General features: G+C 36.4%; 3 protein-coding genes across 6 annotated transcripts; 1 reads left to right on the forward strand and 2 right to left on the reverse strand.

Annotated features, from left to right (window-relative positions):
* The first annotated feature begins 709 nt into the window (after positions 1 to 709).
* On the forward strand, positions 710 to 2,779 carry LOC108192402 (probable alpha,alpha-trehalose-phosphate synthase [UDP-forming] 9). The gene is made up of 5 exons (XM_064085264.1): positions 710 to 1,346; positions 1,444 to 1,781; positions 1,845 to 2,068; positions 2,133 to 2,403; positions 2,486 to 2,779. Exons 1-5 carry the CDS (start codon positions 710 to 712, stop codon positions 2,777 to 2,779), a joined length of 1,764 nt encoding a protein of 587 aa, XP_063941334.1.
* Positions 2,780 to 14,218: 11,439 nt separating this feature from the next.
* On the reverse strand, positions 14,219 to 22,405 carry LOC108203127 (uncharacterized). Of its 4 annotated transcripts, none has more exons than XM_064085014.1 (14): positions 21,975 to 22,405; positions 18,465 to 19,497; positions 18,093 to 18,377; positions 17,819 to 18,010; positions 17,462 to 17,728; positions 16,296 to 16,706; positions 15,933 to 16,202; positions 15,567 to 15,853; positions 15,303 to 15,482; positions 15,109 to 15,213; positions 14,945 to 15,023; positions 14,760 to 14,864; positions 14,567 to 14,657; positions 14,219 to 14,445 (listed from the first exon to the last, which is right to left on the reverse strand). In XM_064085014.1, exons 3-13 carry the CDS (start codon positions 18,366 to 18,368, stop codon positions 14,571 to 14,573), a joined length of 2,259 nt encoding a protein of 752 aa, XP_063941084.1. In that variant the 5' UTR covers positions 18,369 to 18,377; positions 18,465 to 19,497; positions 21,975 to 22,405; the 3' UTR covers positions 14,219 to 14,445; positions 14,567 to 14,570. The 4 variants fall into 4 exon arrangements, with proteins under 4 accessions (XP_063941084.1, XP_063941083.1, XP_063941085.1 ...); XM_064085013.1 differs by having other exon boundaries at positions 18,453 to 19,497; XM_064085015.1 differs by lacking the exon at positions 18,465 to 19,497.
* Positions 18,374 to 19,488, reverse strand: LOC108201331 (uncharacterized). Its single transcript, XM_017369626.1, has 2 exons — positions 18,479 to 19,488; positions 18,374 to 18,377 (listed from the first exon to the last, which is right to left on the reverse strand). Exons 1-2 carry the CDS (start codon positions 19,486 to 19,488, stop codon positions 18,374 to 18,376), a joined length of 1,014 nt encoding a protein of 337 aa, XP_017225115.1.
* Positions 22,406 to 23,017: the final 612 nt, after the last annotated feature.

Consider the following 23,017-nt stretch of genomic DNA (forward strand, 5'->3'; position numbering starts at 1 on the left):
TATGAGGGAGTTGCATTCAGGTTAATCACCATTTTTCATGCACGGGAATTTAGCTGAGTTTGGTAAATCTTATTATGTTGAGCCTCATGGTCTGTCTTTTCATGTTGGAAATGGTGGATCGGGTCTTGCTACAGTAAATGAAATTGAGTCAAACTAGTTAAATGTCAAGAATAGAATGTTGACCCCAAATTCAGATAAAACCCGCTGGCGGAAATCTATTAGGATATACATATTCTCAAATTAATTTAATATCCTTAAAAATGCAAAGAGCTAAGAGTAATACTCCGAACCAAATCATCCAAACAACCCCAAAAAGTCATGGATTCAATAGTGTTGGCCTAAGTGGCCTAAATTTGGACCGTAATTCAGGCCCCCATTGAGAAGATTTAGGCTAGAATTGGTCCAAATTTGAATTTTTAAGCCACTGTCGGATTTGTCCTTATATTTGTAAAGTTTTCAAATGTGCCTAACTTTTTATCCCAATTGTGTCTATAATTTTAGTGATGTTCAATTAGTTATAATTTATTGCGTATAAAAAACACATTAAAAATGTAGACATTTTTTGGTTAGAGACATTTATTAACTTGGGTCATGTTTTAGAGAACCCTTATAACCATTACTTTATTTCTACTATTAGTTAGGGAGCAGAACTGCACCTTAAAAAAATATCTTATTTATCTATTATATTTGGATTCATGACTATCACCTCATGGCGGTCCTTGTGTTCTTGAGAAATAAGCGCTACAGGGCCAAACTCGGATTCTTTCTCCATAGTCCAGTCCTTGCATCAGAGATCTATCAAACACTTCATGTAAGTGCTGACATTCTGAGGATTTTGTTGAACTATGATCTCATCGGGTTTCATACTTTCGATTTTGGTCGCCTCATCTTCTCATGTTGTAGTATAATGCTAGGACAGGACTGTGAGTCCAAACGAGGACAAATTGGGCTGGATTATAGTGCTCGCACGGTGTATATCAAGATTCTGCCTATAGGAATTCATTTGGAAAAAGTTGAAAATGTTCTGAATATTCCTTCTACATCAGTGAAAGTCAAGGAATTCGAAGGGAAGCTCAAGGGGAACCATGTAATTGTTGGCGTAGACGACATGAACTTATTCAAGGCAATTAGTCTGAAGTTATTAGCATCTGAACAGCTATTGAGGAAGTATGAAAACTTGCGGGATATTGTGGTTCTTGTTCAAATTATCAATCCTGAAAGAAACTCAGGAGAAGACATTGAGGAAGTGAGATGGGAGACGTATGGAACTGCTAACAGGATTAATCAGATTTATGGTTCTTGTGGTCATCAACTAGTGATTCTAATTGATCGACCAGTTGATCAATGTGAAAAGAGTGCCTACTATGATGCCTCGGAATGTTGCATAATAAATGCTGTAAGAGATGGAATGAATCTAGTCCCTAACATGTATCTCGTTTGCAGGCAGGGCTCTACAACTATGGATGAAGCTAGGGGAATTATGTCATATTCTCCTCGAAATAAGTGCGCTAATCATTTATGAATATGTTGGTTGTTCTCCATCTCTGAGTGGAACAATTGGAATAAATCCATGGGGTATTAGTTTCGTAGCTGAGGCTATGCGTTCTACGATCTCCATGGGTGATTTTTTAAGGCAATTAAGACATGAGCAGAACTATAGCTATGTTCAGTCTCTTGATGTGGCGTATTGGGCTCGCAGTTTCGTCCATAGCATGGAGAGAGCATGTCTTGATCACTATAATTATCAATGTTGGGGTATGGGCTTCAGTTTCATATTTAAGGTTGCTGCCTTCTCCCTATGTTTTCAAAAATTGTTTGAAAGCATAGTTCCTGCGTACAACTAGACAAATAGGAGGGCTATATTTCTAGACTTTGTTGGCATCCTTGTTCCTCATTCCTCGACCAAGAAAAACCTTAGTAGTGAAGCTGAAACTGCTCTTATCACTCTGTGTGATGATCCTATGAACACTGTGTTTATCGTTAGTGGAAGTGGTAGAAGTTCCTTAACCGAGTGGCTGGCTCCATGTGAAGGTCTAGGACTAGCTGCTGAACATGGGTACTTCATAAGGTATTTTCCTTCACAAACTTCTTAGAGACCTTTTCTAGTGGCACTTCTTGCCTTTGGTTTGCAGGTGGAAGAAAACTTCTGAATGGCAATCTAGTTTGGTTGTGGATCTCCAGTGGAAGGCAACAGTGGAGCGTATAATAAATTCGTATACAGAAGTCACGGATGGTTCCACCATCGAAGTCAAAGAAAGTGCTTTGGTTTGGCACCGTCAAGATGCAGATCATGATTTTGAATCCTTGCAGGCAAAGGAATTGTCGGATCATTGTAAACACGTCATTGCTAACGAACCTGCAGTAGTTAGAAAGGGAAAAAATATTGTTGAGCTTAAACCACAGGTATGTGTCTCTCGTCTCCCTCTTTCGGTCTTCGCTGTGCATTGTACAGTAATTTACTTAACTAGCAACCTAAAATATTTAGGATGCAAGCAAAGGCTTGGTCACAGAAAAGGTAATCGCGACAATGGTTAGCAATGGTGAGATCCCTGATTTTATCCTCTGCATTGGAGACATGTACGACGGTACTTTGAAAATTGTTTCATCTGTGGTGGTCCCCGCCGTTCCGGAAATCTTTTTCTGCACTGTGGAGCAAAAGCCTGGCACGGCCAAGTACTTTGTTGACGATACTTTTGAAGTTCAGAAGCTACTCCAGTGGCTTGCTAATGTTTCGAGTACGCAGCCAAGCTCCGCTGAAAATCCGCCAAGTATTCCCTGACAACTGACAAGCATAGTGTTCGTGAACATTGGTATAGGAGCATATATAAATGTAATATAGCAAGTTCTTTTTTGTAAAGTCAGCATCAGACCTACTACTATGTACTAATGCTTGTAAATTTGTATTTGGCCAAAAACAGAACTGGTAAAAATGTATAGCCCACTTTAAATGGATATTTTAAAAAAACAGTCCAAGCATAATAAAGATATTGTATATTAAACCTCATTGAATTAATAATATTGTTAAATTAATAACATTTATCATTTTTGAGACTATCACTACGCCATAAATGGCCAATTGTAATGCCCAAGTCATGTTACAATAGGGCCAAAATCCGTTACAATAGAGCTACTGTAACACTAATGGGTGTTACGTTTGCGAACGTTACAATTGGCCCCTATTGTAACACAAACTGGAATCAACTGTAACAGCCAAAAAACGTTACAGCAGCGCCCTACTGTAACATAATAAGGGGATGCTGTAACGGTAAACAACTGATACAATAGCACATTCCACCGGTCAAGCTAGCATGTGGGTCCCACATATGCCACGTCAGCATGTGGGTCCCACGGAGGCCAGGTCAACATGCGGGACCCACAGAAGCCACGTCAGCATGTGGGTCCCACAAAGCCACGTCAGCATGTGGGACCCTCACCTGCAACGTCAGCATGTGGGACCCACAGAGGCCACGTCAGCATGTGGGTCCCACTCAGCCACGTCAGCGCGTGGGACCCACATGTTGACGTCGGACCCACGTGCTTGTTGGTCCCGCACTACCACGTCAGCATGTGGGTCCCACAAAGCCACGTCAGTGTGGTGGGGCCTCCGCTGCCACGTCAGCCTGTGGGTCCCAAATAGCCACGTCAGCATGTTGGTGGGTCCATCACTCTCCACGTCAGCGTGTGGGTCCTACACGTGGACTGCCACGTCACCATTTGTGTGCCTATTGTAACAGTAAAGGTGCTTTCGGAACACTAAGTGGACTAACTGTAACACAAACATTAATCAGCTGTAACGTTAAAATGAGCTATTGTAACACATATTTGAAAATTTTCTGCAATGCCTGCATTGTTTTTGGAGCATTCCCATTATAAATATAAATAATGCAACAAACAATCCAACAAACATCCATCCAAACTTCCCACCATACATCAACCTAAACTACAAATACCAAACTCCAAAAGAACAAATATCCAACCATCCTCCAACATAAAACAATCCCATCCAAACCATTTAAGAAACGCAACATCAAAACAATCTGACAACAAAATGAAGGATGACAAATTCATATTAACTAAGTTTTACGTAGAAACAGTTATATTAAAGAGTCGGTGGTGCCACGGGTGGTGCCAGGAGCGGTTCCAGAAGCGGTGCCAGGAGTGATTGGAGTGCCAAATTCATCTCCATCACTAGAAACAGTTGCACAAAAGTCATGAGTAATGTCAACTTTCAGACCCGGATTTGCCTCTCCGAGTTTCTTCAGCAACCAGGCCATTTTATGTTGAACTTTTGTATTGACCTTCGCTTCCATCTCACTCTCTAGCTGAGCAATCTTTGTGTGCAGCTCCTCGACTGTAGATATATTGTGTAATCGGATCAACTGGAGTTTCTGTCGAAGCTGCTGTTTTACCTTGCCTTCCCACCAACCAATCTGGCCGGTTCTTTTTCTTTTTGGGAACGAGCTCAGCTGCATCATTTCCTTCTTTTGTTATCTTTTCAACAGACTCCTACAAGAGAAAGTTTTGTCAAGTGTACAGAGGTAGAGGTAAAATGAGTTCAAATATATATACTTTAGAAGATAATTTACTTACAATTTTTTTCTTAATTGCTTTTGGACTTAACTTGTACTCGTGTCCAGGCTTGCGCTTGCGACTTTCTACAAAGATTTTAGCCTCTGATGGGGACCTCTGATTTGTGTCATCTTCTTTCTGTCAAGTAAAAGAAACAACACTTCACTCGTAACTAGACAATGAATTAGACAAGCTTGGTACGGGAACATTGAAGGTAGACAAAAAATCGAAGTAATCGGAACATACACTTCACTCGTGAACTTTTCAAACTAATTAAAGTAAAATTGAATTTAACAACTGTGAATTTGGGCATTACATAATTTGAGTGCATTTTTAAAAATAGAATTAAAAAACTGCCAAACTCAAAGCTAAACTCAAATTAGCGTACCAAGTCCAAACTGCTATTTAATCCAATAAAAATTTAAATGCAGAAGATTTAGAGTGTCTAATCTACCTTCAAATATTATTGAAGTCCGTGCCTATTATAAACTCATATGGCAATTATCCAAAAGTAACATCAAACTGGCGATTATCAACACTCTATAAATTAATATAAGAAAAAGGTACAAGGTACTCAATTTTATTTCTTACAAATTACGGACATCATCAATTAACAAATATTTATGACAAATTATTAAAAGCTATAGGGTACTCAAGTTGTTTATGTTCATACCAGTGTTGTTCTAATAACTAAAACAGATATATATTGTGATATTGTTAATTTAATAAAAAAAATAATTATTTAGAAATTTTAAGACATAATTATTGCATGCAAATTGTGTCTAGCCATATACAAATGAATAAGCGTTTACAAAACAAACTTAAAATTAACAACACAAAACATTTAAAATTTCTCAAAAAAGAAAGCATTAACAACTCTTTTTTATCTATATTCTTGATTACTAATTAAGTTAAGAGGCCTCTACCAACAAATGAAGAAAAAATGTACATAATAAGTGCAAAATCAGATGCAACCCCTTACACAAAATTACCCAATAGGTTCATATAATTTCACAAACAGCTAATTAATAATAAAATAAACACAAATAAAGAAAAAGTGTACATAATAAGTATAAAATATTACCTCTGAAGTGTCATCACTTTCATCTCCCGTCTCATTTTTCACAACATATTCAGGATCATCCCGATCCTTCTTTTCCTTTATACTCTGCTGGACTATCGGCTTAATTGGATTAGCAGCATAATTTCCTAATCCGAGTTCCTTGAACTTTTTTTTGTTTTCTTCCACATTCTAAATTTTACGCAGCTCATACTAATTCACTCGGCCCGACTGCAAGTGTGAAATCAGGAAAATATCAGTTGGTATGTTGGAAAATAGGTGTGAGCTAAGGGAAAATATTACTACCTCAATTGTATCAATTTTTGATAAGTGTAACCTCCTTTTCGCCACCATTGCAGATACAGCGTTGGGGCATACATCTTTCTTCCACTGAGGGTTGCTTGAAAGATCCTTCTGTTGGTCCTCCAAACGCGGTGACTTTGGCAGATTGTTGTTTTCAACCTCTTGCAAATGAGTTGAGCTTCGAAGATTCTTTGGAGGTGTCTTTGGCATATTGTTGTTTTGAACTTCTTGCAAATGAGTTGAGCTTCGAAGATTCTTTGGAGGTGTCTTTGGCAGATTGTTGTTTTGAACCTCTTGCAAATGAGTTGAGCTTCGAAGATTCTTCTTCGCTAGCTTCTGCAAACGTGGTGATTTTGGAAGCTTGTTCTGTTCAACCTCCTGCAACTGAGGTGACCTTGGAATCCTCTTGCTTTGCCTTTGTTGCTGTAGTTGGTGTGAAGAAACAAAAGTACGCTTGTTCTGTTTGCTGTGTAGATGTTCTGCAGAAATTTGCAAAAAGACACAAATCAGTAAACATGTGTCTCATGAGATTAAACACATAAGCAAGCCTTATTATAAGTAAATATGACTTAGTAATTTGTTATTATATTTAAATTTAAAATTTAAAATAAGAAATGACCTTTAAGTATGTTCTTTCTTGGTCGTACGACTAGAAATGGCACCCCTGGCTCCAGTGGCTTGCATTCTTTGTCAACAACACAATCCACATATATATTTATGTCCCCACCACTTTCGCAGGAATCTGTATATGAAAATTCATCCACATCTTGGCGGCTGATAATAATACTCTTCCCCCCTGAATAAATTGTCTTGTTGAATGTGCCATCATAGTTATACCTCACATTCAGCAACTTCTCTGCCATCCTACAGAAATGAACATATATGGATTAAAAGAAGGAGACCAATTATGCGGATAATTTAAAAACTCAACTAGACAACTAAATATAAAGACAGAAGTGATTGTTATTAAGTTAAGGAATGATCAGCAAGAAAGAAAGAATTATGCTACAATTCCACAATTATATATGGAAAACAGTTAACTAACATTACACCTTAGCAACACAAGTTTAATTAACTATGAGAAACAGTTAGTTAATTCAGAGATCATCACCAATTAAAACATCACCAATAAATTTCATTCTCCTAAATTACATATCAGCAACTAAAACATCTCCTAAATTACATATTACCAAAGAGTTTTTTTTTACTTAAGTTGGTGATACAGGGACTTGTCTTTTAGGGATATCATCCCTGAACCAACTAAATTCACATACTTGATTTTGTAGTTGGAAATCAAGATTAGAATCATGTTTATCAGGAGGGTTATTTTCTTCTTCCAACAAATCTAGGTCTTCAGCGTCACACCAGACCCTTGGTAGTCTTTTCATAACATATTGAACAAATTTTGCAATTGGATCTTCCACATAGAATACTTGCTGCACTTGTGAAGCAAGAACATAAGGATCAGATTTGTGACGGGACTTGTTAAAATTGACCCTAGTCAGACCAAAGGGATCTTTTTCTTCTTGGTACCAGCAACACTTAAACATAACCACCGTGAATACTCCCCAGTAATCAACTTCAAAAATATCTTCAATAGACCCGTAGTAGTTCACTTCCCCGATAATTGGATTTTTGTCCTTAGAATTTGCAAAACTAGTGGTTTCAACAGTTAAAAAAACTCCACTGTTTTGTGTGGTGCATCGAGAATCTCTCTTCTTTGTGTGGAATCGATAACCATTTATGAAATACCCGCTAAACCTCATCGCTGTTCGATTGGGACCTAATGCTAACACTTGTAACTCGGTTGAATTGGTGTCCAGATTTTCAACTTGGACCTTTAACCATCTCCAAAACTCTTTGGAGTGTGTTTGCTCCTTTTTGTATCGTTCTGAAGTTTGATCTGCTTCAACTGAAGCTCGATGAATCCTATCAAGTAAATAATTGAAACAGTTTAAATAAGAGGCATTTTAATTAGTTTTTATTATTTAATAAATGTAAGGACTAGAGAACTTACTCAAGCAAAGCCTCAATTTCCTTATTGCCGCTATTGAACAAAGTGTAGGTATGACATGCTTTCCATTCTGAATCTTCTAATTGGAAAACTTTGCCATCTTTATTCCTTCTTGTTCCAATAAGGTACGTCACATTTGTTGGACATCTTCCAAAATCAGTATTTTCTTTTGCTTCTTCACAAAGCAAAAATCTTGAACAAAATGTGATACACTCCTCTGCTAGGTAGCCTTCTGCAATTGAGCCTTCTGGTTTGCTCCTATTACGTACATATGATTTCAGCTTTGCAAGATACCGCTCAATAGGATACATACACCGAAGGTGCACCGGTCCGCCGCATTTAACTTCATTACACAAATGGACAGGTAGGTGCACCATGATGTCAAAGAAGGTAGGTGGGAATATTATCTCAAATTCACAGAGAATTTCAACAATTTCTTCTTGCAACCTCTCAATATCATCCAAGACAATCACCTTGCTCCATAAGCCTCTAAGAAATTCACTTAATTTGATCAACGGCTTTGCCACCTCAGGTTTTAGTGATTTCTTTGCAGCAAATTGTAACAAGTAGTGGAGGATAAAATGCGCGTCATGGCTTTTATACCCCACTACTTTTCTCTCGTCTGTGTGCACGTAACGACTTATATTAGCAGCACAGCCATAAGGCAGTTTCACATTCTTCAACAGCTTGCAAAAGACATCTTTCTCCTTATCTGTCATGTCAAAGATGGATGCCATAATCTTGTAAGTCTCTCCATCTGCACCTTTAACAGGGTGAAGTGACTTCCTTATTCCCATTTCTTGCAAATCAAAGCGAGCACCCAAGTGGTCTTTTGACATGCCACCGATATTTAGTAAAGTACCTAATATATTGTCGCATAAGTTTTTTTCTATGTGCATAGCGTCAAGATTGTGTCGAAGTTGAACATGTTTCCAATACGACAAATTAAAAAATATTGACCTCTTTTTGAAAGGAGAGTCGATTTACGCTTTCTCTTTCCCATTCCCTTGCGTTTCTTCCCAAATTGATTTTCAAACCCAAACAACAATTCTTCGATATCCTTTCCCGTTAATGGATCCGGAATCTGCCTCGTTTCAATCTGCCCATTGAATCTTTTCTTGTCAAACCTCCATTTGTGTGAAGGATCGAGATATTTTCTATGATTCATGTAGCACATTTTTCTACTATGTTTCAGATATTCAGAACAAGTTTCGTAGTGACATATTGGACACGCTAGTCTACCCTTTGTGCTCCAACCCGACAACATAGCGTATCCTGGAAAGTCACTAATGGTCCAAAGCACCCTTGCCCGTAAATTAAAGTTATGATTAGTCAAGGCATCATATGTTTGGATGCCGACATCCCATAATTCTTTCAATTCGGCAATCAAAGGCTGCATATAGACATCGATACTATTTCCCGGAGATTCTGGTCCCGATATTAACGTTGAAAGAATCAAATTTTCCTGTTTCATGCAGAGCCAAGGTGGGAGGTTGTAGTTTACAAGTAGAATTGGCCATGTACTATGACTTAAATTCATAGAACGAAATGGATTAAATCCATCAGCTACACCTAGTGAAATATTTCGAATTTCCGAAGAAAAATCAGGATACATAGCATCCATTGTCTTCCAAGTTTCGGCGTCCGCCGGATGCCTTAGTTTCCCATCTTCCGTCCTTCCCGCTGCATGCCATGTGTTCAATTTGGAAGATTCCTTGGACATGAACAATCTTTGTAGCCTAGGCTTTAGTGGAAAATATCTCATAACGTTTGTTGGCACTTTAGTAACTAACTTCTCTGGATCGTTATTATGGGCAGACCCTTTCTTCTCTTGTATAACCCACCTAGATACCCCACAAATATCACAGACTTGTTTATTTTTATTTGCTTCCCAATACAACATGCAACTATTCGGACAAGCATGTATTTTCTCGTAATGAAGGCCCAAGTCCCTAATCATGTCCTTCGCAGCATTGAAGGACAAAGGCATATTTGCTTCGGGAAAAGCATCCTTTATCAACCCCAATAATTCCTCAAAAGCAGAATTACTAATTCCATGACTACATTTTAAATGGTAAAGCCTGATCATAAAACTTAAACGAGAAAATTTCTTGCAGCCGGGATATAGTGGTTGTTTTCCCTCTTTCAGATGCCGATAAATCTTTTTAGCCTCCGTACCTGGTCCATCATCTAAATTCTCAAACATCTTCCCCATCGCTTCTAAATTATCACCAAAATCATACCCCGTTTCGCAATCCAAAGTCAGAACCTATATTTGCAGTACTATTTTCGACTTTCTTTTGCGAGACATCATATATCCATTGGACATGTAAAGCGGAAGGCCCTCTGCAAATGAGATGATCATAAATCACATCCTGACGATGCCAATATTGACCATTACATTCTTGCAGGGGCACTTCATTTCTTCACCTACGGAAAAAAGGGGAAACACATATTCCACAAATGCTTGAATCCCACTGACATATGCTTCACTGTACCTAGGTAGTCCTATCCAATCAGCCTCCATTCCTAAAAGTTAGTCACACTCTGTTTTTGTCAAAATTAGTGAACAAATAAAGATTTGGCAGCCTGTTCAATTGCAAACCTACATATTATCGTAATATTACAATCAAATACATAGTAACTAACACCTTACAAAAAAAAATACATAGTAACTAACATAGTATCATGATTCAGCCAAACTAACTAACATAGTATCATGATTCAGCCAAACATTAACAATAATACTCAAAATATAAATGAGAATCACTTAAAAATATCAGTTGGTATGTAAACACAGTGTACATAATTACAAGCATGCATAGAGACAGCGAGAGGGGGAGGGGAGAGAGAGCGAGAGAGAGAGAGAGAGAGAGAGAGTGAGAGAGAGTGAGTGAGAGTGAGAGAGCTGGAGAGAGAGAGGGGAGAGCGTAAAATATACCTAATCCCCTTGGTGAGAGCTTAAATCGAGCTTGGCTGCCTTCGAAACCCTAGGTGAAAACTTCTCTCCTTCGAACCCCCAAACTTCGAAACCCTAATTTTGAAACCCTAATTTTGATTTCTCTGCTTTGAGGCGAGTGACAGCGCGGGAGTTGCGGGAGTTGAGTGAGGTGAGGTGAGGTTGAGCGAGGAGAGAGAGAGGGAGGGAGGTGAGGTTGAGCGATGAGGTTAACTGTAATTAGCGATGAGATAGTGGAGAATAACTGTACTTAGCTTCGATTTGGGGGGGGAAAACATGACGCCCATTTTTCGGACACACATTCATTTTTATTTTTAATATATTTATTTTAATATTTTAACATTCTTTTGATATTTAATATTATGTTTTATAAATTTAATAAGTACAAATAAAGCAATATTTAATATATTCTTATATTTTCAGAAATTTATTTTTTAAATTACATTATTATACAATATCGTTTAAAAGATATTTAAAAACATGAAAGTGAAAGTATAACTAGCATTATTGTATTACATTGTCTATTAAGACACGACACAGCCCGTGCACTATATTTTTCAATTATTTTTTCCCAACACTAGTAAGGGTATTTAATATCATCTGTACGGTTGGATCGTCTTAAAAGATATTTGAAAAAAACAAACAATCAATCCATGACTATCCCCAATACAAGTATTCTGTGCTACACAATTTACACTACAGAGATACGACACAAACCATGCACTATATTTTTTCATTATTTTTTCCCAACACTAGAAAGGGTATTTAATATCATCCGTACGGTTGGATCGTCTTAAAAGATATTCCAAAAAAAACAAACAGTCAATCCATGACTATCCCCAATACAAGTATTCTGTGCTACACAACTTACACTACAGAGATACGACACAACCTGTGCACTATATTTTTCGATTATTTTTTCCCAACACTCGGAAGGGTATTTAATATCATCTGTACGGTTGGATCGTCTTAAAAGATATTCAAAAAAAACAAACAGTCAATCCATTACTATCCCTAATACAAGTATTCTGTGCTACACAACTTACACTATAGAGATACGACACAACCCGTGCACTATATTTTTCGATTATTTTTTCCCAACACTCGGAAGGGTATTGAAAAAGATATTCAAAAATTTAATCATTTTGACTGTTATAGGATTGCCCAAAATCATTTTTAAAATTTGTTCATAAATATTCAAAGGGCAGTTTGACCGTTTTGACTATTATAGAATTGCCCCAAATCATTTTTAAAATTTGTTCAAAAATAACACTTGTGGGACCCACAAGTGCCGCATCAGCAGAAGTGGGACCCACATGTGGGGACTACATGCCACGTCAGCAAATGTGGGTTCCTATATAGTAATAATATCTCCGCGCGGCTCATCTCTGAAACACACATCCCGAGCCTCTTTTTTCATTTTCTCAATTTTATCTTCTTCTTTCATTTTTCCTCTTCTCTTCTTTCATTTTTCCTCTTCTCTCTCTTCTTTCATTTTTCATTTTCATCCCCTCTCTTCGCCTCTCTTCCCCTCTTCGCAAATCGAAAACGAAATCGAGGCTCCTAAATCAATAATCTAATCCATGGATTGTTGAAAGCCTTCGAATTCGACAATCGTTAATAAATATTCAATTTCTGTGGTTTACAATTGATTGAATTTAAATCCATGAATTGTTTCTAATTTTGTTCGAGATTTATTGCAGGGGAACTCAGTTGATTAAGAATGGTGAGTCTCGAAGCTTCGTTCGAGATAACGAAGCATGGTGGAAGCGAGTCAACTCAGTTGTTTACTCGAAGCATGGAAGCGAGTCAACTCAGTTGTTGACTGAGTTGACCAGGTGAGTCTCATGTGGTCCAAACCATGAGCCCGGGTGCAAATCTATGGTTTACAATCTTTCATTCGAATTCGAATTCGAATTTATTTTCTGTGGTTTACAATTGATTGAATTTAAATCCATGTACATATTGAGCTTCTTTGGTACTAATTTAAATCCATGTACATATAGATCTTCTTTGAGCTTCTGTGTTAATTCTTTCAGTTTATGTTGTGTTTATGGTGCTAAGTGTGTTTATGGTGCTAATTGTGTTTATGGTGCTAATTGTGTTTATTGTGATTATAACAAAAACTATGGTGAATTATGGAAAAAACAAGTGAATTATTCAAAAAGTCTTTGGGAAAGATTTACAAAAAACGAGTTTTAAGGAGGGGCATCAGTTTGAATAAAACAAGTTTTAAGGATTTACAAAAAACGAGCATTTTAAGGATTTACGAAGAAAACGAGTTTTATGGATTTTTAGTCTGTTGGCATTTTAAAGCATTTGTCTGTTGGCAAGAACAAATGGGCAAGAACAAGTGGGCAAGTGGGCTTCATTAAGATCAGCAAACTAGCAACTAGCAACTAGCAACTGAGATTAATCACTACTACACGCTACTGAGATTAATCACTACTAGCAAATTTTTAGTCTAATTGAGTAAACACTACATGTTTTTCAAAAGAATCATTAAGACAAAAACTGAGAAAGAAACAAAACTTCAAAATCAGATGAATACAAACAGAGAAACCAAAAGACCATAAACTAAAATCACCTACTTAAACGAAACCATACACTAAAATAACCATACTTAAACGAAACCACCATAAACTAAAATCAGATACTTAAATCACCATAAACTAAACCATACACTAACATGAAAAAAGGAAACCACCATAAACTAAAATCATATGCATACAAACATACTTAAACATACTTAAAATCCACCATAATCACTAGTACAGAATGGACCTTTAGCGACGGTCAAATTAGGCCTTTAGCGTCGGCGTTCCAGCGTAGTATATGAAGGCGACACTAAAGGGTGCCCCTATTGCGTCGGTTAAAAACCCGACGCTTAAAGTCCTGTTGCGTCGGCTAAACGTCGACGCTAAAGAACCTTTAACCGACGCTAGATGTTCACCTTTTGCGTCGGGTAGCAAAAGAGCCGACGCTAAAGGGTACACTTTTAGCGTCGGTTGAATTAAATGCCGTAGCACAAAGTTTACTCTTTTGCGTCGCGTAGTCAAACAGCCGACGCTAAAGGGTACACTTATAGCGTCGGTTCGTCAAACAAGCGTCGCTAATCGTTGTACTTATAGTGTCGGTTATTCTTAATATGCCGTCGCCTAAAGTTGTACTTATAGTGTCGGTTTTGTTAAAATGCCGTCGCTTAAAGTCTTTTTTTTTTTAAATAATATTTTATATAATATGCATAATTTATATATATATATATATTATATAACCTGCTCATCCACAATCAATTCACGTAGAGAAATCCAAATGGAAGTACACAAAAACAAGAGTACTAAATTAAACTGAAAATATTCAAATTTAATATTAGTAATATCCACTTCTATTACATCCATCAATCATATAAGTACTACTACACCATGTCAATACCACTAATCAATAGTGAAAAAGTCTAGGAAATCCACTAATCAGACCGAGTCTTTTCTTCACTCGTGCTTTTCTCCAAAATACTTGAACTGGCCTTCATAGAGTGTATGTCTGCACAATACAAGTAAATGAATACAAATGAGTTCTTTGATTACAAAGTACATATATAAGTTAATTAGTTATGGCAACTGGAATTAAAAAATAATTGAATTCATCTAAGTTGTTATCATACCTGATTATAGACATTCAACAGTAAAATATTCAGCCCACAACTCTCGAACCTCATTGATTTCCTTCTTTAGATACCTCCTTAAACCAAGACCCTTGAAATTGCATATGATAACATATATATTCAGATGATAAAATATTGAGACAAATACTAAGTTTAATATTCCTAAAAGAAATATTAACTTATTTTTTCTTACCTCTTTCCAATTGATGTTGGGATTTTTTTGAGAAAGCTTGACTACTTCATACATGTACCTCATAACAAAAAATCCGCACTCCGTACCTCCTTCTTGTTGAGGACACTACACAAAGAAACAAATAATATTTATCAGAAAGGAATCATGTCAACAAAAAAAATCATATTAATGAATAACATTACTACCTGAACATCTGTATGAGACCAAAGAAATTCCTTTCTGTTATTTCTCTTTCCACCTTGTGGTACATAAAGTTTAAATGCCCTGTGCAATAGGAATATGTCAGTACATAATCCGCATCTTTTATATATAATTAAGTACTTGAAATCAAAATTAAAATCTAACTTACGTTCGTGCCGGGGTCGTCAACCTTATATCTCGTTCCCTTCTCAAGGAATCAAACACATAAATAACACTCTCATCCAAACAAAACAGAAGTAACATCCAATGATCACTACAACAATGCACACACATAAATGATAAAAACATACATATTGTTATAATATCTATGAAATGACTCGAATACATTAATTTTGTTCTTACTCTTGGATGTATGGTGCAATGATGAAACGCTTATCTTTGTTTGCAACTAAAAATTGTGTCATATATTGAGTTGCATCCTCAATACGATTGTATTCACGCTTGTGATTTATCACTAGTCTAGAAGGTGACATAAATGCAAACCTATCATCGTTTAGCTCTTTGCACAACTTCCCAATGTACCTACAAAATCATATATCACAATGAACATGCATGGTAATAAACAATACAAGAGCAGAGTATTAGGAGAATAAGAACTGTTCTTACTTTGAAAAGATTTCCAAGATGGGTATATTTAACCAGCTCCTTTTTAGAAATTGATCAACATCTTCGTATGTCACATATATAGGTTCTCCATCTTGTTCAAAAGTAAAAGTTGTACCTTTTGCATTAGATTGCTCAAGCAAGTAGCGCAAGGATCGACAATTTTGAGTTGAATTTTCGTCACCAAGGCCTTTATTCTTTTGAGTCGCTGAACCTTTGCTCTCAGGCTTTGTGACAACATCTTTCGATCTTTTGTCATGACCTTTTTTATTCTCCAATGATATGGGATCCTAATCAATCACAATTAGAAGCACATAAAAAGACAGTTAAATTCGAAAAAAAATCGCTACCTTAATATAAATCATATACCTGTCCTAACATCACGAGGTCCTTAGGCCACTGTACAAAACTACCCTCAGCATTTCCTATTGTTTCATGTTCATTGCATGGCACTGGAAGGGGAGCCTGCTGAAACTCTGGAACAACATCATCAACCGATACTCTAATATTCTGAGGGGCAATTGGATTATTATGAATCAAGTTACCGCCTTCATTGTTAGACGGGAATACGGTGCCCCTAGCCACGACCACTCTCCCTTTTACCATATCTATCACGCAAAGCCGACAAAGTGTTGGTGTCTGCATTTTCATAAAAGTACAGTAGCATTAGAACTAAAAATAAAGAAAAGTAAGACAATTATAGTATAAAAACTAACTAGACAGTTATTATACCTTCAGCTCTGATATATGATCTTGTTCTCCCACTGATTGGCAGCTACTTCGAACAATATCTTGCCTTGGGTTTCCGATATCATCCAAGAAATTATCCTCCGGGAGTGACAAGCCAATCTGTTTTAAATGGTGAAACATCCCCTGAAGTTTTGTGTTCATTATCTCAAGCTTTTCATCACACTCCTTCTGCACTTTTTTGGTAATTTCCTGTGTAATCGTGGCCAATTCATCCATCGAAATCACCCCACTCTGTTTGCTTTTTCCCGGCCCAAAAACATCTTTAATTTTTGCTCCTCCTCCAACGCCTCTAACACGCCCTCCATGCTCCTTACGTCCAAGTGCCCGTGATAGAATATCATCATGACCCTTTGGCGTCCAAGATCCATCTACAACTTGCTTCTGCAACTCACCCTGCATAGTAAAATGATATAAAGCGCTGAGAATTCATAGGATAAATGTAGGCAAATTTTATCACAAAAGGACAGAACTGGAGTACTAATAAAAAGTGTTGAGAATTCATAGGATAAAGTTTGAGCCAAGCTGATTGTTTAAGCCCCTCTGCTGTGATATATATTCACATACAAACTTAATTCTGTTTTTGGTTTGTAATTGAGTATTGTTTCTTAACTTTATAGAGTTTACGTCTATAAGATTCTGTACTTCTAAATATTTATACTTCTGTTTTTGGTTTGTAATTGAGTATTTTTATACTTTTGTTCTGAATATTTCTTAGTTTTCATGTGATTAGCCTACTGATTCTTGTCTTAGTTGCATCAACTCTAGGTAAATAATTTTATTTCTGTAATTCAGTTTAAGTACTACTTTTGTAATTCAACTTAATTTTATTTCTGTAATTCAGTTTAAGTACTCCTTTGTAATTCAACTTAATTTTATTTCTGCAATTCAGTTTAAGTACTGCTTTGTAATTCAACTTAATTTTATTTCTGTAATTCAGTTTAAGTACCTCATGTAGTTCTACTATTCGCAAGAACTTTGTTAAGAAAGCATCAGATTTAGTCAACAAGCAGCAGTAGATTTAGTTCTTTTAAAATAATTGACATGAGTTCTTTACAAAAATGCAGGGAGACTGATTTCTTAGAATTTGAGTGCAGGGAGCCCTTAATTAAATTTAAGAAGTCAGCAAAAAAAATGAGATGTAAACTTACCATTTTCTCGAAGACTTCCTTTGTTTGACTGTTTGGGATGTAATATTCGCCTTTATCGTTCTTTTTTGTACGTGCTCTAACCCAATCATAACTACGTACACTACGATCACTCGATAAAATCGACGGGTCAAGAGATTCTGAATTTTCCAAACCAGCTATGGGATCCTCAATAGACCACTTAGTCCTTTTTGCACGATATCCACTCGGCCCAAGAAAATGCACATGCTCATTATGTTGCTGACTTTTTTTTGCCTTGTCACTTATCGCCTATTTTCAAAAGCGGCAAAAAAAATGAGATTAAAATTAAATGCAGGATTCCATATATGTAAAGTCATTATGTTTCTGACTTTATGTCACCTTAAATTCCTCAGATTGGCGTCTAGTTTTGTATATTTCCCACTGCTCTCGGCTGATGAAATGATAGACTTCACATGGATCCTTTCCGGTTCGCAAGAAATTCTTTGTCAATTTACCCTTGAAATCCCGCCATTGCTTTGCTGCCTTCTCTAGCACAATCTTTTTTCGTGAATCATCGAGCTTCCAACGATTCTGTAAATAATGAGTTTAATTATTTACAGGATAAAAAATGATATGGAATTGGTGAGATAATTTAGAATCAGTATTAACATACCTTAATATCATCCCAAATTACATCTTTTAATCCTTGATTAACTACGTCCCAACTCTCCAAATTTATGTCAACCTGAAACCGGACAACTGATCCTAGATAAATTGTGAAATCTTTAAGCATGTCCCCACATGGCTGACCATATTCATCAAAATTAATTTGACACTCCAAATTCTGGTTTTCAATTCTTTTTTTCAGTTTTTTACAGACAGTAGGACCCCTGGTCTTTTTGTTGCTTCCTGAACTAGAACCCGATGGTACATTATCCTCATCATCCATGGCTATTACCTGCAATAAAATATTCTAGATTATAAAGGAGGCAAGGAGGCAAGTTATAAATTGTTAAAAGAACCGGCCAAGTACTATGTTGAGAACTTAGAGTCCGATACGGATTCATGCCATCTGCACAAAGGCCAAGTCGAAGGTTTCTAAGTTCTCCGCCGAATTCCGGAAACTTTCCATCAATGGTTCTCCATTGTGGTGAGTCGGCTGGGTGTCGAAGCATCCCATCTGATTTTCTTCCTTCAACATGCCACCTCAATAGTTTCGCATCATTTACATTTGCAAAGAGTCGTCTGAATCGTTCCACTATAGGCAGATAACGCAAAACCTTGACCGGAGGCCTCTTCTTGTCATTAGTTGAAGAACTACTTCCCTCCCGCTTGAACCTAGATGCTCCGCATTTTGGACAGGCGTGTAGATGTTCGTGCTCATTGCGAAACAACACACAGTCATTTGGACATGCATGTATCTTCTTCACATTCATACCCATCGGACACAATATCTTCTTCGCCTCATAGGTGGAGGTGGGAAGCTCGTTCTTCGGAGGAAGAATGTCTGCCAGAAGTTTTAGCATTTCGGTGAAACTTTTGTCACTCCACCCATTCTTCACTTTAAGCTTACACAATTTAAGGGTAGTTGACAACCTCGTAAACTGATCACTGCACCCGGGATACAGAAGTTTCTTGGAGTCATCAACCAAGTGTTCAAGAACCTCCGGCTGGTGCATTAGAAGATCTTCAACATCTTCGATCATCTCATGGACCTTGTCGTTTTCTACATCATCTTCGTTATTAGTATCCATACTATCTCCATAACTTTCATATGTTCTACTAACTGTCTCTGGTCTTCTGGATTGTATTCCTTCACCATGCCAGATCCACTTAGTATAATTTTCCATGAAGCCACGCCGAAATAAATGTCCACGCACTGTCTCGGCATCAGGATACTTTTTTAAATTATAACAATCACGACAGGGACATGTGATCATTTCTTCTTTACCCTGTTCGGTGCCCTTCTGTTTTATGTTCTCAACCGCACATGAAATGAATTCGTTAACCCCACTAACATACTCATGTGAAACCCGCGGTAATTTGTACATCCACGTGGCACGATCCATGTTATATATCTATATAGAATATATGCAGGAAAAGTTAATAGGTATCAAAATAAATCTCAAGAAAAAAGTGTCATGTCTATATCTCTGAAGCTTATATTCTTTTTATATTAAGATTTTTCTTTCTGTATTATTTAAATTGTATAAATTATGTATCTTTCATTTTTGTAAGTGTAATTTATGTCTAGACCAGCATATAAAATGTAAATGTAAAACTGAATTTAATAAATAATTTTGAATAATTATCAAGTTCTTATTTAATTATAGAAATTAAATATAAAAATGTATGCCAAGTGCAGTTTCTCTAAGAATGTATATATTATCAACTTTATAAAATATTGATAAATAATTAAATTGACATGATAAACACTGAATCCAAAGGCCAGAAAAAAGCAAGGAATACTATAATTAGAATTCATGCTAAATAACAATTGTATCGTGAATCAATCCCTTATCTTCCACACCTCGTGCTTCAATATATTTTTGATTTCCTAGCATTTCATGACTTAATTTATATTTTTATAATTTTATCTAACTTACTCAAACTTTGTTGGTCATATGGTTATGGTTTTGATTTATCTGCCACAGTTTGTGTTCCAATATTTATGTCCCTGGCTACAAGAAAATCACAAGTTAAATGTTAAGAAAAAAGTTTTGTAGATCAATAATTAGCTCTTAATTAATCTTTACTAATCCAGAGTCCAGAAAATAGAACAGTCTCCTTTTCTTTTGATTGTTGCAAATGTCTAGCTAGAAGTCTAAAAGTTTTACCACCTGCTGCAGTAAAACTTCTCATTTTCGAGAAGGCTTTTAGATGAAGAGTTAATATTACAAATAATAAAAAGTTTCCGCATAATATGGACAACACAAATACACAGACTAGCTCCTATCTTTTAAACAAGGACCCTGACATAACATATATATGTCCAAAGGAAAAAAAGGCATTGTCAGACAGAAACTACAGTTAGCATATATAGGAATACAAATGAATAGAACTTATGTTATTTATCTCCACAAGTTCTTTGTTTTGTGCCAATGCAGCACCTAATTTGTCCTAAAACTCGGATGTCACCTAATTTCTAAAAAATATAAAATTTAAATGATTAAGTTTGAGCACACCAAACTGGAAAGTATTCTGATACTAAAGGTTAGCTAGTTATGTCCTCTCTTTCATGATGTTCATAATATATCCCTCATTTCTCCATGCCAGTCATTTTCGTACTGCTAGTCTCATCTTATACCTAAAGTTCATATGCATTCATTCAGTTAATATTTTTATCTTTAAGCAGAAATTTCCAGAATCTTTATCCCATATTAGTTGATTATTTTTTTAATCGGAAATTATAGACAGAATAAAGAATTGGGAAATTAATATTTTGAAAATCATGTCGTTGGACTAACTAGATTCAGAATGGATATTTAGTCGTATACTAATTAGCTCTGCCAGGTATGTTATGCAAATTCAGATGCATGAACTAATCCTCAAACTCATTAATTATCCACCTCAATTTCTAAATTAAATATAGTACTTAAAACTTTATTTTCAAACCATAATCTATCCTTATTATCAGTCTAATATAACCTGTGTACATAGTAAGATAGTATAGCACTAGTTCAGATTATTGTGGCTTTGTCGAAATAGTACAGGGTCTTTTAAAATGTAACTTCCAACCACCACCTTGTTGCTTCTTAATCCTACAAACATTACAGTGGAAGTGAAGAGTGAAAACCAGTAGCATTCAGTAGGCTCCAGATTAGTTAACACCAGACGACAATGCAAGTCCTTTTAACATTGAATCAAAATCATGTCAAGTTGCTTTCTTTGAGCTACCCTTTCTAAATCTATCGAACAATCAAATTTATGCCAAACATGTTTTCTTTCAGGCACGTTGTCCAAATTAGGAGGAACCAAAATCACACATTACAGGATGATCAGACCGCGGTTAATCGCAATTTTTGTATACTACTAGATTAAAAAAAGGAGAAGAAGAATTCGTTTCACTCAAACCATGCTCTGTATTCTCAAGCAACTCTGTACTACACTATATTGTCCAAAAGGATAAGATGTACGCAAACATTAGTAAAAACTTTTTAAGGTATCCTTAGAGTTTTGGACTTGTTGTATTGAAACTAATTGTGTAATATCTCCATTACAACAGTACAACTCAGTAAAGTTAGTAAAATTGCTACATGTATGTATTTGTGAGTAAAACCTGTAGTGGAAAGCACAACCATTCTCTTTCAGTTCTCATTTAAATTAAGCAGCCCACAACATTCTTGTTATTAATTATATTAAAAACCCCCACATCATGTCAAATAATCAGTACAACTCCGAATAAAACAATCATGCCAAAATCAGTACAACTCAAAATCAGTACCACTGAAAAATCAGTAACAAGTACAACTGAAAAATCAAAATAAAACACCAAAATCATGCCAAATAATCTCCAGGAACAATTCAAATCTTCAGAAAATAAACAAGCACATACCAGGAATTTTATGAAGAACCCTAGTTTGGTAGCAGACCCCACGCACAAAGCAATTCAGAGAGCAATTCAGAGAACCCGGAAAACCCACAAAGCAAACCCAGCGATTCAGAGAAGTAGTGTAGAACTCAGATTGCAGCAGACCAAGAGATTCCGATTCAGAGCTTGAAAGCAAACCAAGAGATTCCAATTGAGATTGAGCAAACCCACAAACTTGATAAACCTGTCGAGAGATTGAGAGAGATTCGAGAGCAGATGATAACCCAGCAAACCCAGCGATTCAGATTGAGATTCCGATGGATTGTGGATTGTGGATTGAGCAGCGCGCGATTCCGATGAGAGAGCAAAGATTGAGAGAGCAATTGAGATTTTGATGTCTGAGAAGGAAAATAAAACCTAAGTCTGATATGTTTGTGAAAATAAAACCCGATGAACCGCGCGCCTAAGTCAGTATTTGACATATATTCAGATTTTTAAAATTATCCAATAATTTCTTACGTCGGGCAATTGCAGGGCGACGCTAAAAGGATATACCTACAGCGTCGGCTCTTAATGAACCGCCGCAAAAACGTTACCTACAGCGTCGGTGTTTTTGAAACCGACGCAGTAAGCACATTTTATGCGTCGGTGTTTAGTTAACCGACGTAAAAAGTGAACTTTAGGTGTCGGCTGTTTAAACAGCCGACGCTATAAATCATAAAAAAACATTTTGTGCGTCGGTTAAGTACTGAACCGACGCTAGAAGGAGTTTTAAGCGACGGTTGTTAGGAAAACCGACGCAAAAAGCCCGTTGCCTAAAGCATTTTTTGTACTAGTGAATCAACAATACTTAATTAACCATAAACTAAACCATAATTAACCATAAACAATACATCAAAATCCACCATACCATCAACATAAACATACTTAAACATACTTAAAATCCACCATAATCAACAATACTTAAAATCCACCATACCATCAACATACTTAAAGTTCTTAATTAACATAAACATAAACATAAACATACTTAATCAACCTAGTCCACCAGTCCACCAGCAACCCGC

This window comes from Daucus carota, chromosome 9 (genome assembly GCF_001625215.2).
Source record: "Daucus carota subsp. sativus chromosome 9, DH1 v3.0, whole genome shotgun sequence".
Taxonomy (NCBI): domain Eukaryota; kingdom Viridiplantae; phylum Streptophyta; class Magnoliopsida; order Apiales; family Apiaceae; genus Daucus; species Daucus carota.